This window comes from Arachis ipaensis, chromosome B5 (assembly GCF_059453495.1).
Source record: "Arachis ipaensis isolate K30076 ecotype BB chromosome B5, ASM5945349v1, whole genome shotgun sequence".
NCBI classification, from domain to species: domain Eukaryota; kingdom Viridiplantae; phylum Streptophyta; class Magnoliopsida; order Fabales; family Fabaceae; genus Arachis; species Arachis ipaensis.
The window spans coordinates 109,921,268-109,937,439 of NC_142440.1; the positions used below are offsets into that span (position 1 = coordinate 109,921,268).

Below are 16,172 nucleotides of genomic sequence, written 5' to 3' on the forward strand. Positions count from 1 at the left end.
GATCGCAAGACGAAGGCGAAAGGCTAAAGCTTGAAGAGCAGGGACCGAGGGACAGATCGCAGAAGAAGAAGACAGAACCAGAAGAACTGAAGTCCCTGAAGAGGAACGCAAAAGAGGAATGCAAAAGAAGAAGGCCGAACCAAAGTAAGTACCAGATAACTAGTGAGGCGGTAAAACGCTGAAGAAGAAAGTAGAACCAGATATCGAAGGTAGCGGTAGAACCACACAGGCACACAGCCAGTGACGCGGAAGAAGAAGGCAATGCAAGGAGATTTATATACAGTCACAGAGCCATGCGAAAGAAACGCTGAACGGGGGGAGCAATGCAACACAATTAGCGGCAGTAAGCCAGTGACACCGGCGGAGACGCGGAGTAGTGGCACTGGCGGCAGTAGCTCTGGAGGGTGGAGGCTGGAGCAAGGGAAGAAAATTGGAAAAGGAGAAGAAAGAAAAGGGTTAGGAATTTGGCGGTGGGTCAAAATTAATTAGGTAGTAGGGACAAATAAGATATAACACTAAAAATTATTCAGTACTTTTTAAAATTTCATTGGGGGCACTTGCCCCCACTGGATGAAGAATACATCCGTTCCTAATGAGATTTGAATCTAGAACATGTAATTAAAAGTATGAGAGTGATGTGGCCGAGAGAAAGAAAGAAGAGCATGCAAAAAAAATAAAAAATAAAAAATAAAAATAAATAAAAATAAAAAATCAGAGAAAAAAAAACAAAATAACTTAGATTAATAGTGAAATAAAGCTTTCAGTCGATATAAATAAGTATTTATACACTTCAACTGAATATTACTAATCTTAACCTCTTATAATTGTTTTGAATCAGAAATAATTATAACCAACTCTTCTATATTATTCTAAATATATTTTATACATTTACAACTTCTTATAAACCACTACTAAAAAATTGTTTATTACTAACGAATTTATAGATAAATTTAATTTTTATTACAGGATAATTTTTTGTGTTACCAATATAATTACCAACAAATTTTAATCTTCGATAAAAATCTTATCGAAAGTTATTTATTGATAGATTTTTTCGTTGTTAATTTACTGGCAAATTTTTTTCTGTTATTGATAAATTTTTTTAGTAATTATCTCCTTCATTTCGCCAAAAACGACAGATTTTATCGGTAGTTAGAGTCAAATTTTTCGAGAGCTTTTCTATTAGTAATTAAAGCCTGAAAACGTATTCACAATTCTGAATACAGATGGACTTTTTGTCTGTGAATCTGTTAGTAAGATAAAATAGAATTATTTTTTAGATTTTTCATTGCAAAATAAACCTGATTTCATACAAAATAAATATAAATTTAATCAGGAAAAATTTTCATTGTAACACCCTACCACATAGAGCTTTATGCTTAAGTTGTAAAATAGAGGTAGTTAGGTATTACGACCTCTAAAATAAAATAGAGTAATTTCCCAAATCGGTCCCAAAGATTCTTAAAATGGACATTTTATTCCCCAAGAAAAATTAATACACAGATCAATCCCCAAGGTTTTACTCCGACAGACAAATCAGTCCCCAGTTCATTTTTCGGCATAGTAATTACCCAGATCAGTCTCCAAAGATTTTAAAAATAGACATTTTAGTCCCAAAAAATTAATATATAGATCAATTTTCAACGTTTTTCTCCATAGACATAACAGTACTCCATCCAAAAAAATAAAATAAAATTATTATTATTATTATTATTATTATTATTATTATTATTATTATTATTATTATTATTATTATTATTATTTTTGGATGGAGGACTGTTATGTCTGACGGAGAAAAACGTTGGGCATTGATCTGCATATAATTTTTTTTGGGGACTAAAATATCCTTTTTTAAAATCATTCACAACTAGAAAATTGCTTAATACAGACAGATTTGGTCTTTATTACAGACGGATTTTTGGTTACCAACCAAATTACCGACATATTTTGTCCCTCTGTAAAAGCATCATCAGAAATTATTTACTGACGAATTTTTACTAGTTACTGACAGATTTTCCCTTGGTAAATTCTTCCCTCCATTTTTCTGGAATGTCAAACTTTCCGACGGATTTTTCGTCGGTAATTAGAGATAGATTTTCTGACGAATTTTCCGTCGGTAGTTGGCAACAGCTTTTCTGATAGATTTTTCGTCGGTAATTGGAACCTTGAAAAACTATTCTAAATTCTGAATACAGACAAAAAATCTATTTATAAATCCGTCAGTAATGTAAAATACTTTTTTTGAATTTTTCCATTACAAAATAAAGCTGTTTTTATACAAAATAAATATAAATTTAATAAATATAAATTTTTATTAATGGTACAAATAGAAAAATACACCAGTTAGTACAAAGCGCTTTCTTTATAATAAGCAATTATTTCCATGAAATAATACAAATCGAATACATTAGATGACATGTAACTACTAGTGGATTCATCAGGACTCAATATCCTAATTTATGGATAGCTTCATTCTCTCTTGAGCTTCTTAGTGATGGTGGCAATATACTTGCCTTGGTGGAATGCTTGCTCCAACTCAAGTTTAGTTGGTTGTCTTAATACATTACCACTAGCATAAGTTCTGGCACCGTACGGATTGCCACCGTTCACTTCATTCATCTCGAACATGCCACCGCCGAATGTATATCCGATTGGGACAAACAGCATTCCATGGTAAACCAACTGAGTGATAGCAGTGAGCCTGCCATTGATTCCACAATTTTCTTATCATTATTGGAACTTCATTCATGAGTCCTATTAATTACCAATTAATAATAATTTCAAAAATGCAAGGTGCACTTCAAAAACATTTATCAAATTAGTCAAATTTGTATTTTATATCTAGTTGAGAGTGAAATTCTTACGCTGTAGTCTCCTGTCTGCCACTTTGAGAACCGGTGCTATAGAAGATTCCAGTGGGCCTGCCAGCAAGCTGTTGTGTCTGCCACAAGATTCCAGTTTTATTTAGAAAAGATTTGAACTGAGCAACCATCATTCTAAATCTTGTTGGGAAGCCGAACAAGAAATCGTCACCCTCCGGCAGCTCTTTTGGGTTAATGAGCGGTCGCTCTTCGGTGGTGCTCCCATTTCGCCAAGCACCTCTTCCGGCAAAGTCTCAGGTACCATAGAGTGGCCTCAACACCATCTATAGAATTAGCACCTTTCTTTATTTCTTCTGCTAGTCTCTCTACATGTCTGTATAGCGAGTAATACCTGCTAATGAAATCATATTAAAAATTATTTATAACATAACAAAATGAATATATATTATTGCATAATCATAAAGGATCCTTGTCCAAACATAGAAAGAGTAGCTCCTATGCTGAACAAACATATTGTCATCCCAGTTGTGCTTATGTAAAGAAAAGGCTTTGAACCAAGTTTATCAACATTGGATACCACATCCTGTGATTAGCATCTAGCAAAGCGAAGGACAAGGGAAGATCAATTCGCGCCACACCGGTTTGTCCTCCTTGGAAGGAACTCCAGCAGCCTGCTGAATTTCTGCCAGTCTCTCATCTACTTCTTTCTTATTCTCAATTGTTTTCAAGAGAACTTGTCTGGCTTCTTCAATTCTGTTTTGTATTACTAACCACCTCGGCGACTCAGGGATAACGAAAAGGGCGAAACCAATGAACATAGAAGGAAGAATTCCCACAACAAGCATTATCCTCCAATTAATGTGTCCTGAGAAGCCTGAGAAGGCATAGTTTGATACATAGCCAAGTAAGATTCCAATGTTTATGAAAATCTCAAGGAAGGAAGTGAAGGTTCCTCTAGAGATGTTTGGTGAAATCTCTGCAATGTAAATAGGAGCTATGACAACTCCAAATCCTATTCCAACACATGCTAAGAGTATTCCAATCATTAGAACTGAAAATGAATGAGCAAGAGTCATTGTGAGTGTACCAGATTGGAACACCACTGCTGCTACAGCCATAGTCCATTTTCTACCAATCATATCTGATGCTCTTCCACCTCCTAAACTTTCCAATAGAGAAACCACGCTCAGAATGCCAACCATAAACTCTTCCTTCAGCTCAAATATCTTCAGATCCTCTTTGATGAATATGACTGCTCCACTCATTACACCAACATTTGGGGAAACAAAAAGTCAACATTTTTAATCATTCTAAAATAGCACCAAGGTTGATAGCCTCTACCAGATTTTGGAATTTATTCTTCTCTTAGGAATGTAAAGAAACATAAATCAAGAATCACAGAAAGTCCATAAACCATTCCTAGAAAATAACAAAGTTGAACGATTATGGTAATTATTCAAATTTAATGTTTCATACATATTCCATAAGAATTTTCAACTTTGGAAACTAGTCCATATCTTGATAAGATCCAACACTTGACTTGAGCACGACAGGCAAGTTTTGTGTCATCAACAAAAGATTACTTCCTTTTAGGTCTTATTTTACTAAAAATGTAATGTTCTTTACAAATAGTGAATCTTGAACCAGTTTTTTGTTTTTAGTCTACATGTAGATTAAGACTATGCTTCCTTGTTATTCTCCTGAAGCTTGGGACAATTACCCACTTACTTAAGAGGGCATCTCATTCACTTATGATTGTTCAGCTAGAATAAGTTAGGTGAAATTAGTCATGAACTTAGAATTATACAAGTTCATTTTATGCATTTATATGATGAGACAGCCAATCTCCAGTTTTTGAGGTAGTAATCAGAACTAGAGGAATTGAACAAAGAACTGATAGGAATTAGCAAATCCTTAAGGTCCAGTATTCTCTGAAAGTCCATTGGTGTACCCTCAGGTAGTAATGCTTGGTATCTATCTACCACAGAATCAACTGGAGATAGTATAACCTACACATTCTATTCACACAAACCCATGTTAGAAAGAACTAAATAAACTTCAATTATAATAGTATTTTTTTCACCATAATAACCAACCTTCAAAAGTGCCTCAGCTTTGCTCATCTCACGGCTTACAAACTTGGAATAGCCAATAGCACCTGAAGTCTGTTGCAGAGAATAAACAATCAACAAGTGTAATGAGAGAAACACTGACAAGCACACAAGAAATAGACAATTATATGACAAATGCAATTTCATAAGGATTTGTTTGCCCTATAGCATGAAAGATAATAAAGTCAGTTGGTTTAGACAGGCAGTCTATCTCTGCTTCCAATTTAGTAGAGAACTAATTAAGACCAATGAGGCAACAAAATATTTCATATGGGTAGAAATATAACTAGGAACATGTAAATTATAAAATGCAAAACATAAAATCTCAGCTCTTAATTAGGAACATGTAAATTATAAAATGCAAAACATAAAATCACGCTTCGATATCTGGTTGGACGTTGCTTGAGCAACCTACAAAAATAACATATCAAGTTTTAAATATAGGTTATGGACCTATAGGTTCAACTAATCAGTACAGAGAGGTTACTATTTCATTTACAAGTAAGAGATTAACAACATTTTCAAACTTGAATTTGTAGACCAGAAAGCAGAAAAAATTTAGAAATAGCAAGAGAAACTTTGCTTACAATACATACAATCTACTTACAACAATAGCATTTGAAAGTTCTTGGTGAGCATTATCAAGTTCGACAGCCATTTTGGCAATCTTGTAGGAGAGAACTTTCTGGCGGATTGTCCAGTCAGTATGTCTCCAAACACTTTTGGGAATTTCACTTAGACCAAAGCCAAGAAGAAATTCACCTGTAACTAGTCCAACCAGTAAGATATATACTATTCAGTCACATCCATAAGTAGGGTATATACTAAATAAGAACAAAGATCTCCCCTACATCTCTAATTAAAATAGTAACTTGATTTAGAAGTCATTCAACAATCATTAAAGATACTTCCCAAGAGAGTGGCATGTATATAAATTAGTATTATTAGTTAATTAATTGAAGATGGTGACAGGATAATTTTGACTAACCAAAAATGCAGTCTCATTATTACGACCTTGGAACAGTAACCATAGCCAAATCAACAATCATCAACGACTCCAGGAGCCTCCAATTTTCCAGATTCAGGCCAAATCAAACACAGAATTTTCACTACTCACAACAATTCAGCAAAGCTACCAGCAAAAAATTCAATAATCACATATCTCCAATTTTGGAATTCAGATTCAGAATATAAAATTGCAGAATTTGAGTCTACAACAGCAAAAGCTTCAGAATCAGCAAGGAATAAAAAACTTACAGAAGAAGTTCACATCAAAGGAGAAGAAGGAGACTCATCAGATTTTAATTTTACATTTTAACCTTAACAACAAACAAAATCAACAGAGCTGACAGATCGAGCAATAATTCAGCATTTATCTCTGTCTATTTATGCAGAAAATGAAGAAGAAGCAACATATTTGGCTGAAGAAGAAGAATTAGCTTTCAATTTTGAATTTCAACCAGTAGAATCAAGGGCAATTTCAGTTCAAGAACACATGGATCTACATTTGGCACATTTGGAGGAAACGGCTCAGGCCGAGGAGGAAGTTGCCATCCAGGGCGGCGGAGTAGCAGTGGTGGGGTTGAATCGCCCACCGCCAAAGACACCTTACTCTTTTACAAAGGCTGTGGTTGGCCAGGCGACAGCCAGCGGCACCGTCGCAAAGTTGGAGGGAGATGACACCGTGCATGAAGGAGGTGGCTGGGCCCAGAGCAGTGTGAACGATGACGACGCAACTACCTCCACGACCACCAGAGGCAGAGATCCTCCCTGAAGGATGAGTGCAGTGATTCCTGAACTGGTGGATGAGGATAACCAGTGAATGGTCGTTGCTAAGGTCAGCGATGAGATCGTGCGACGCGAGCGGCGACGGCAGCAGTGAAAGAAGCTCGTGCGATGGAAAGAGAATGGACGGAGAGAGGAAGAAGCTCTTCACTTGTATGGAGTGTGAATGGAGATCGAGAGGGTAGGGTCCGAGTTAGGGTTAATTCAATATTTCTGACGGAATATTTAAATTACAGACAGATTTTCTGTCGGTAATAATTTAATAAAATGCAACGTTTTTTTCATTTAATTATAAACGGATTTTTCGTCGGTAACCATTTCCCACAAAAAAATTAATTTTTCCGACAGAATTATCAACAGATTCTCTTTTTCGTCTGTAATTTATGCCAATTCATTTTTTTGTTTCGGACAAAAAATCCCTCGCAAATTCTGTTTGTATTTCCATGGGATAAAATCTGTTAGAAATATCCGTCTGTAATAACTCATTTTCTAGTAGTGATTGGGGACTGATTTGGGTAATTATTCTGCCGAAAAATGAACTGGAGACTGATTTGTCTATCGGAGTAAAACCTTGGAGATTGATCTGTGTATTAATTTTTCTTGGGGACTAAAATGTCCACTTTTAAAATTCTTGGAGACTGATTTGGGTAATTAGTCAATAAAATATATACATAGTAATAGTTGAAAGGAATTTATAATAAGGAGTCTTGAAAGAAAGCTTAAACAAAAGTCGCAAAATGAAAAGCGCAACGCTCACGTAAATGGAAACTTGAGTACAAGAAAAGTAAGGATGATTACATACAAAATATCAAGCTTCAGGCTCAACCTGCGAAGCCAAGGCCAGACGGAGAATGATTACATACACACATGTATATACGTATATCCTATAAAACCCCAACATTTATAAAGAAAGTACCTAGTTCTCCAAAAGCCTCTAAAAGGATTAAACAAATACAAATATAGCAGTTAATTATAGTGAAGCACTTAGGCAAACCAATACAAATGCATACTCAAACAAATCATACAAATGCACATGATGCATGCCTGTCCTACTGGCTGTGAGCTCACGTGTCGGTTATACTACCAGAAGCTGACACATTCCAGTAGCTAACTCGTATGCTGTCTCTTGTCTGTGCATCTCCAGGAGGCATAACATCGATGGATTAGTGCCCTACCACCTTCTCCTGGAGGCATATACCAGGGAGAAAATAAATCAGGAGATTGGTGCCCTACCACCTTCTCCTAGTGAGGTCGTGTCATACTGATCGAGGGATTAGCGCCCTACCACCTTGCAGACAGACAAAGAGAGAGAATGTGAGAAAAACTGTCAGAGGATTAGTGCCCTACCACCTTCCCCACATCCCATATAACACAATTACAAGGAATGCGGGAGAATGAATCGAGGGATTAATGCCCTACCGCTTTTTCCACATCCAACATATCACAATCATAGAGAATGCAGGGGAAAAAGATCGAGGGATTAGCACCCTACTGCCTTCTCCACATCCAACTCATCAATATCATCATTTTCATTAATTATGTCTCATTCATTACTCATACATTCATACATTTCCGCACTTCCTCAAATATTTCACATCAAATCATTTCATCATTCATATCATATATCACCTTATTCACCCTTCTCAATTCAATTCCTCTACTTCACAACCCTCCTCTCTGGGTTCACTCTATTTCCTAAGCTTAAAGGCTAGGTATTGGACCATAGAGGGTAGCTACAGAGGTTTGGAAAGCTAGAGATTTGGATAAACTTTGTAAAAATCACATTTCTGCCAAACAAGGGTTTTGCATACATGAGATACCCCTTTGCGTACGTGAACTATTAGACTCGCATACTCAGCCATGTCCTGCGTACGCAGGTGTCCGAGGCTGAAGAGAATGCTTGCGTCGCGACCATGCTTCCGCGTACGCGAACCCCGTTTCCTTCAAAAGCTACTAAAACCAGATTTTCGCACCAAACTTTGAACGCGCATAACTTTTTTCGTTTTAAGTGATTTTTTATCCGTTCTTTGAATGACATAAACGTCACGGACCCAATTTTCATTTAAAACAGGTTTGAAAAAGTTTAAGGGTCCGTAAGCCGAGTTATGCCTCACTGAAGTTGGTCAAAAATTGACTTTTTACCAAAATACCAACACCTCTATTCTTTCCGATTTCTCAATTCAAAACCTACATTTCACTTTGCAGAATAATATCAAAAGTACTTAAAACAGTTATACATCCATTCCATTCCATTCTTTCCACAACATTCCAATTCTCAAATCCATCAGTTTCATTCAACAATATATATATATATATATATATATATATATATATATATATATATATATATATATATATATATACACACACACACAATAACTCCTTAACCAAACCAACAACAATTACATTCATATACGTTAATCTCATGCCACAACATGCCAACACATATATTCATCATATCACACATCAATTACACACTAATACACATTTATTCACCAATCAAATCAACAAACAAATTCAATTCAAGCTTATCCTATGGTCATCTAGCCTATGTTTTCATGTTACATTCTATATTACCTACGAGAAACCAAAACCATACCTTGGTCGATTGATGCCAGGGCATTTTGGCCAGTTTCACTGACCTTTTTTTTACTGTTTTTAAGGTAGTTTCATGCATTTTCTTAGAAAATAAGCTAGTTTTGGGTAGATATTCACTTACATCTTAATTCAAGCATACAATGTGCACTTTACATAATTTCATGAGAATTTTGCATGAATTATATGATAAATTAGATGATGCATGACTCATGACTTGGACTAGAACTTTGATGCACTTTGTTGCTTGATTTCAGGACAAAGGAAGCAAAGAAGAACCACGTTAGCAGTCACGTTAGTCCCACTAACGTGACCTCTAACGTGGAATGGGTGCTAACATGCACAGTTAATGAGAAAAGTAATCGCCAATAACGCCCTCGAAGCCATCATAACCCACGTTAAGAGTCACGTTAACTAAGTTAACGTGAACTCTAACGTGGAAGAAAGAAAATGGAGCCAACTTTAGTGACACTTACCTTTGTCACTAACGTTGGACCAAGCTCATAAGTGGCCACGTTAAGATCCACGTTAACTTAGTTAACGTGGACTCTAACGTTAAGAAGCAAAAGAGAAGCCAACGTTAGTGACATTCACCTTTGTCACTAACGTTGGCCAAGCCTCCATAAGCCATGTTAACTCCCACGTTAACTTAGTTAACGTGGAAGCTAACGTGGAGAGAGCAATTGATAGCCAACGTTAGTGACACTTACCTTTGTCACTAATGTTGGGGTGAACCACCAAGAGCCACCATGAGCAACGTTAACTCCCACGTTAACTTAGTTAACGTGGAAGCTAACATGGATAAAGAGATGATGAGCCAACGTTAGTGACACTCACCTTTGTCACTAACGTTGGAGATGGCTAGCATGACTACGTTAGAAGCCACGTTAACTTAGTTAACGTGGACTCTAACGTGGGAAATAGGGGCACATTGGAACGTTAGTGACAAAGGTAAGTGTCACTAACGTTCTCGAAGGATTGGCATTACTACGTTAGAAGCCACGTTAACCTAGTTAACGTGGACGCTAACGTAGGGACAAGGGAGGACTCTCTACGTTATTGGGAAAGGTAAGTCCCAATAACGTGTGCGAAGGACCAAGAGGCAAAGTTAGTGGTCACGTTAGTGCCACTAACGTTGAAGTCAACGTGATCATATTTGGGTTAGGAACATTAGTGAAAAAGGTGATTGTCACTAACGTTCTCGAACCCACACTTTCACTTAACGTTGACACCACTAACGTCCTGAGTCAAAGTCCCTGCCTACTTCACCTTTTCTCTCTGCAAGCAAAGCTAAGCCCAATGAAAAGGATAACTGCTTCAAACTCAAGATTCAGACGCCCATACCCAAGACTTGAAGAGCCAACTAGAAGATGATAAGAGTAGTATATATAAGAGTAGCTTTGAATTAGTTAGAGGAGTTGGAAACTTTAGGGAGCCTTTGGCATAGAACTACTCTCTGTATTTTACTTTCTCTGCACTTTTAGTTTTACTTTCATGATGTATTCTCCATCTTTGTTTTCATCTTTCAGAGCTATGAACAACTAAACCCCTTTCATTGGGTTAGGGAGCTCTGTTGTAATTTGATGGATCAATATTAGTTTTCATTCTCCTTCTTCTATCTTTTCTCTTGATTTTACTAGAAAGCTTTCGATCTTCATCCAATTGGGTAGTTATCTTGGAAAAGAAGCTATTCATACTTGGATCTCTTCTGAACCTTGAAAGAGGAATGAAGAGATCATGCTAGAAATGCTTTCTCATGCTGGACCAAATTGGGTTTGGATGGATATGTGACTATTATTTCTACCAACACTTGATTTGGGAAATGCATGTGGTATAATCAGTGACCATACTTCATCTCTTCTCATGAGCAATTGACCAAGGAATTGGCTATTGATCAAGATTTGAGAGATTGAATTACCAAGAAATTGGAATTCGATCACTTAAGATTGCCAAGGAGATCAATGGATGCATTGATTGAGGAAGAGATGAAAATGAACTTGATCCGGAGAATGCAACATCTTCTGAGCCCAATGAACTCCCCATTTCTGATCTTACCCATTCTCTTTAATTTCTGCCATTTACTTTTATGAGCAATTACCCCATTCCCGTTTAAGATTCTGTAATTTACTTTCTGCTATTTACATTCAGCTCTTTATTTCTAGCATTTACTGTTTTTGTTATTTACTTTCCCGCCATTTAATTTTTTGCAAATCTCAAATCAAATTCTGGTTCGCTCAACTAGAACATTTCTCTAATTAAAGTTTCTTGAACAATCAATCTCTGTGGGATTCGACCTCACTCTATTGTGAGTTTTTACTTGACGACAAATTCAGTACACTTGCCGAAGAAAATTTGTTGAGAGACAAGTTTTGTGCGTATCAAGTTTATGGCGCCATTGTCGGGGATTGATTTTGAATCAACAATGATTAAATTTGAGGATAACTAGATTGAGCATTTTTCTTTTGTTTGATTTAAATTTCTGTTGAGTTAATTCGCTTTCAGTTTTAGGTAATTTCTTCCCTTCCCCCTACTTTTTCGTTTATTTTTTTAGTTATTTACAATTCAGTTCACTAACCCACTAACTGTTTGATATATTGCATCACTCACACTAACAGTAATTCTAATAGAATACTTTTTGCATCTATTTTCCTTGCTTGTACCTTGTTGGTTGTATGACAGGGAGGAGAAGCGGGGCTTCAACTTCATTTGATTCTGAACCAGAGAGGACCTTCCTTAGATTAAGGAGGGAAGCAAGAGGAAAGAGAGTAGTTGGTGCTGAGGAAGAGGAAGAATACTTTGAACCAAACATGGAGGAGAATATGGAGAACCATCATGAAGAAGAGGCTCACAACCATGGCAGAGAAGGTCTAGAAAATCATGCTGGGCAAGAGAGAAGAGTTCTAGGCTCCTACATCCACCCAAACCCAGGAAACTATGGGAGTAGCATTCAAAGGCCAACCATACATGCCAACAACTTTGAACTAAAATCACAGCTTATCACCCTAGTTTAGAACAACTGTTCATTTGGAGGAGGCATCCAAAAAGACCCCAATCAACATCTAACCACCTTTCTGAGGATATGCGATACTGTAAAGTCTAATAGTGTTCATCCTGACACCTATAGACTACTTTTGTTCCCTTTCTCACTCAAGGATAAGGCATCTAAATGGCTGGAATCCTTCCCTAAAGAGAGTTTGACAACCTGGGAAGATGTGGTGAACAAATTTTTAGCCAAATTCTATCCTCCTCAACAGATTAACAGGCTGAGAGCTGAGGTGCAAACATTCAGGCAGTAGGATGGTGAGACTCTATATGAAGCATGTGAGAGGTTTAAGGACCTAACAAGGAGGTGTCCACCAGATATGTTCAATGAATGGGTGCAGCTACACATTTTCTATGAAGGCCTTTCTTATGAATCAAAGAAAGCAGTAGACCACTCATCCGGGGGATCTCTGAACAAGAAGAAGACCATTGAGGAGGCCATAGATTTCATTGAAACTGTAGCAGAGAATGACTACTTCTATGCCTCGGAAAGAGGGAACACTAGAGGAGTGATGGAGCTAAATAATGTAGATGCTCTGCTGGCCCAAAACAAGCTCATTACCAAGCAATTAGCTGACCTCACTAAGAAGATGGAGAGGAACCAAGTAGCAGCAATCACCACCTCATCAACAACCCAAGAGGGAGTGAATGTAGAGGCAGAGAGTGAGCAGGAGCAAGCCAACTACATTGGGAATTCACCTAGACAAAATCATGACCCATACTCCAAGACCTACAACCCTGGTTGGAGGAATCACCCAAACTTTGGGTGGGGGAATCAACAAGATCAAAGCCAAGATCAGAGATGTCACAACCCCAACAACCATGCAGCTCACCAACATTCCACACAAAGATCATATCAACACCACCCTAACAACACCTCTCCACCTCCATACCAAAACCAGAATAACCAAACTTACCCCTTCACTCTCAACTCACCCTCATCTGAAGATAGATTCTCCAAGATTGAGACTATGCTTGAGGGCATATGCAAAGATATTCAAGACAGTATGGCATTCCGAGAAGAAGTGCAGTCCAATATGCAGAATCAAGATGCTGCAATCAAGAAACTTGAGACACAAATTGGCTACCTATTCAAGAGAATTTCCAGCCACAACCCTCGCAGCGATGCAGACTCAAACCAAAGGGAGGAGTGTCAGGCTATAACCCTCAGAAGTGGAAAAGAATTGAAGGAGACTCCCAAGCAACCCCAAGAGAAAGATTCAGTTGGAAAGAAGGAGGAACAAGATGAAGCTCAAATCCCCACCTCCAACTCACGTCAAAAGGAAGGAGAGCTGAAGCCATATGTTCCGAAAGTACCATATCCTCAACAACTGAAGAAGAAGGGGGATGACAGCCAGTTCTCCAGATTTTTAGAAATCTTCAAGAAATTACAGATTAACATACCCTTTGCTGAAGCAATAGAGCAAATGCCGCTCTATGCCAAGTTCTTGAAGGAATTGATGACTAAGAAGAGAAGTTGGAAGAGCAACAAGACTGTGATACTAACCGAAGAATGTAGTGCTATCATTCAGCATAAACTACCCCATAAACTGAAGGATCCTGGGAGCTTCCAAATCCCTTGTATTATAGGGGAGATCACAGTGGAGAAAGCTCTATGTGACTTAGGAGCCAGCATAAATCTGATGTCAGTAGCTATGATGAGAAAAATGAAGATCGAGGAGGCTAAGCCAACAAAAATGGCCCTACAACTGGCAGACCGATCGTTCAAATTTCCTCATGGCGTAGTAGAGGATTTGCTGGTGAAAGTGGGAGACTTCATATTCCCGGTAGATTTTGTAGTGCTGGACATGCAGGAGGAAGTCAAGACCTCCATCATCCTGGGAAGGCCGTTCTTGGCCACTACTGGAGCTGTCATTGATGTCCAAAAAGGTGATCTCACCCTAAGAGTGCACAATGAAAAGATGACATTTAATGTGTTCAAGGCCATGAGTTACCCACCAGAACAACTAGGGGAATGTATGAGGTTGGACTCACTTGAAGAGGAAGTGCAGGAGAGTTTTAAAGAAGAAGGGCCTGAAAGGTTAATAGAGGAGGAGTCTACATCGAGTGAAGAGGTTGCAACAATAGAGATTCGCATACAAGGTGCACTAGAGGAAGAGAATGAAAAGATAGAGGCACCCAAACTTGAGCTCAAAGCACTGCCACCCACTCTCAAATATGCATACCTAGGAAAGAATGAAAGCTACCCGGTCATCATAAACTCATCCATCAGTAAAGATTAAGAGGATGAATTACTGCAAGTATTGCGGAAGCATAAGGATGCCATTGGATGGACCCTTGCTGACTTGAAGAGAATCAGTTCAGCCATATGCATGCATAAGATACTGTTGGAAGATGATGCCAAACCATCCATTTAATCTCAAAGAAGGCTGAACCCAATCATGAAGGAAGTGGTACAGAAAGAGGTTATGAAGCTATGGCAGGAAGGAGTAATCTACCCGATCTCAGATAGCCCCTGGGTCATCCCCGTGCATGTCGTGCCCAAAAAGGGAGGAATCACTGTAGTTCCCAATGAGAAGAACGAACTAATTCCTACAAGGACCGTCACAGGATGGCGGATGTGCATAGACTATCAGAAACTCAATGAGGCTACACGAAAGGACTATTTCCCCCTCCCATTTATGGATCAGATGTTGGAAAGACTCGCAGGACACGCATATTACTGTTTTCTTGATGGTTATTCAGGATATAACCAAATAGTGGTTGATCCCAGAGACCAAGAGAAAACTTCATTTACTTGTCCATATGGAGTGTTTGCCTACAGGCGCATGCCATTTGGGCTATGTAATGCACCTGCGACTTTCCAACGCTGCATGCTTTCTATCTTCTCAGATATGATAGAGAAATTCATTGAAGTTTTTATGGATGATTTCTCGGTATTCGGAGATTCCTTTACTAGCTGCCTGAGTCACCTTGCCTTAGTATTGAAAAGGTGCCAAGAGACCAATCTGGTCTTGAACTGGGAGAAATGTCACTTTATGGTGACAGGAGGAATAGTCCTTGGCCATAAGGTTTCTAACCAAGGCATTGAAGTGGACAGGGCTAAAGTGGAACTAATTGAAAAACTTCCTCCACTCAGTGATGTCAAGGCAATTAGAAGTTTTTTAGGGCATGCTGGCTTTTACAGAAGGTTTATTAAAGATTTTTCAAAAATAGCTAAGCCCTTGAGCAATCTCCTTATATCAGATACACCATTTATCTTCGATGAAACATGTATGTTAGCATTCAAGCATTTGAAAGAAAGATTGTCATCTGCCCCTATCATTTCCCCACCTTATTGGAACTTACCGTTTGAATTGATGTGTGATGCATCTGATTTTGCAGTTGGGGCAGTGTTAGGGCAGAGGAAAGATAACTTAGTCCATGTGATATACTATGCTAGCAAAGTCCTCAATGATGCTCAAAGAAATTATACCACTACTGAAAAGGAGTTGCTAGCCATAGTTTTTGCATTTGACAAGTTCAGGTCATACCTCATTGGTGCTAAAGTGATTGTTTTCACAGATCACACAGCACTTAAATATTTGTTTGCCAAACAAGAATCAAAACCAAGATTAATAAGATGGATCTTATTGTTGCAGGAATTCAATATTGAAATCAGAGACAAAAAAAGAGTGGAGAACAAGGTATCGGATCACCTATCTAGAATCCCTCATGAGGAAGGTGGAACACATGATACAAGTGTGAACGAGCTTTTCCCTGATGAGCAGTTGATGACAGTTCACAAAGCACCATGGTTTGCAGACATTGCCAATTTCAAGGCAACTGGGGCTCTACCTCCAGAGATCAATAAACA

General features: G+C 38.1%; 1 protein-coding gene and 1 pseudogene across 1 annotated transcript; both read right to left on the minus strand.

Annotated features, from left to right (window-relative positions):
- Window positions 1-2,469: 2,469 nt before the first annotated feature.
- Window positions 2,470-3,206, minus strand: LOC107640805 (putative NAD(P)H dehydrogenase (quinone) FQR1-like 1). Its single transcript, XM_088488253.1, has 2 exons — window positions 2,865-3,206; window positions 2,470-2,701 (listed from the first exon to the last, which is right to left on the minus strand). The coding sequence occupies exons 1-2, from the start codon at window positions 2,993-2,995 to the stop codon at window positions 2,470-2,472; spliced, it is 363 nt and encodes a 120-aa protein (XP_088344379.1). The 5' UTR covers window positions 2,996-3,206.
- A 61-nt stretch (window positions 3,207-3,267) lies between these two features.
- On the minus strand, window positions 3,268-5,591 carry LOC107640806 (putative polyol transporter 4; annotated as a pseudogene).
- Window positions 5,592-16,172: the final 10,581 nt, after the last annotated feature.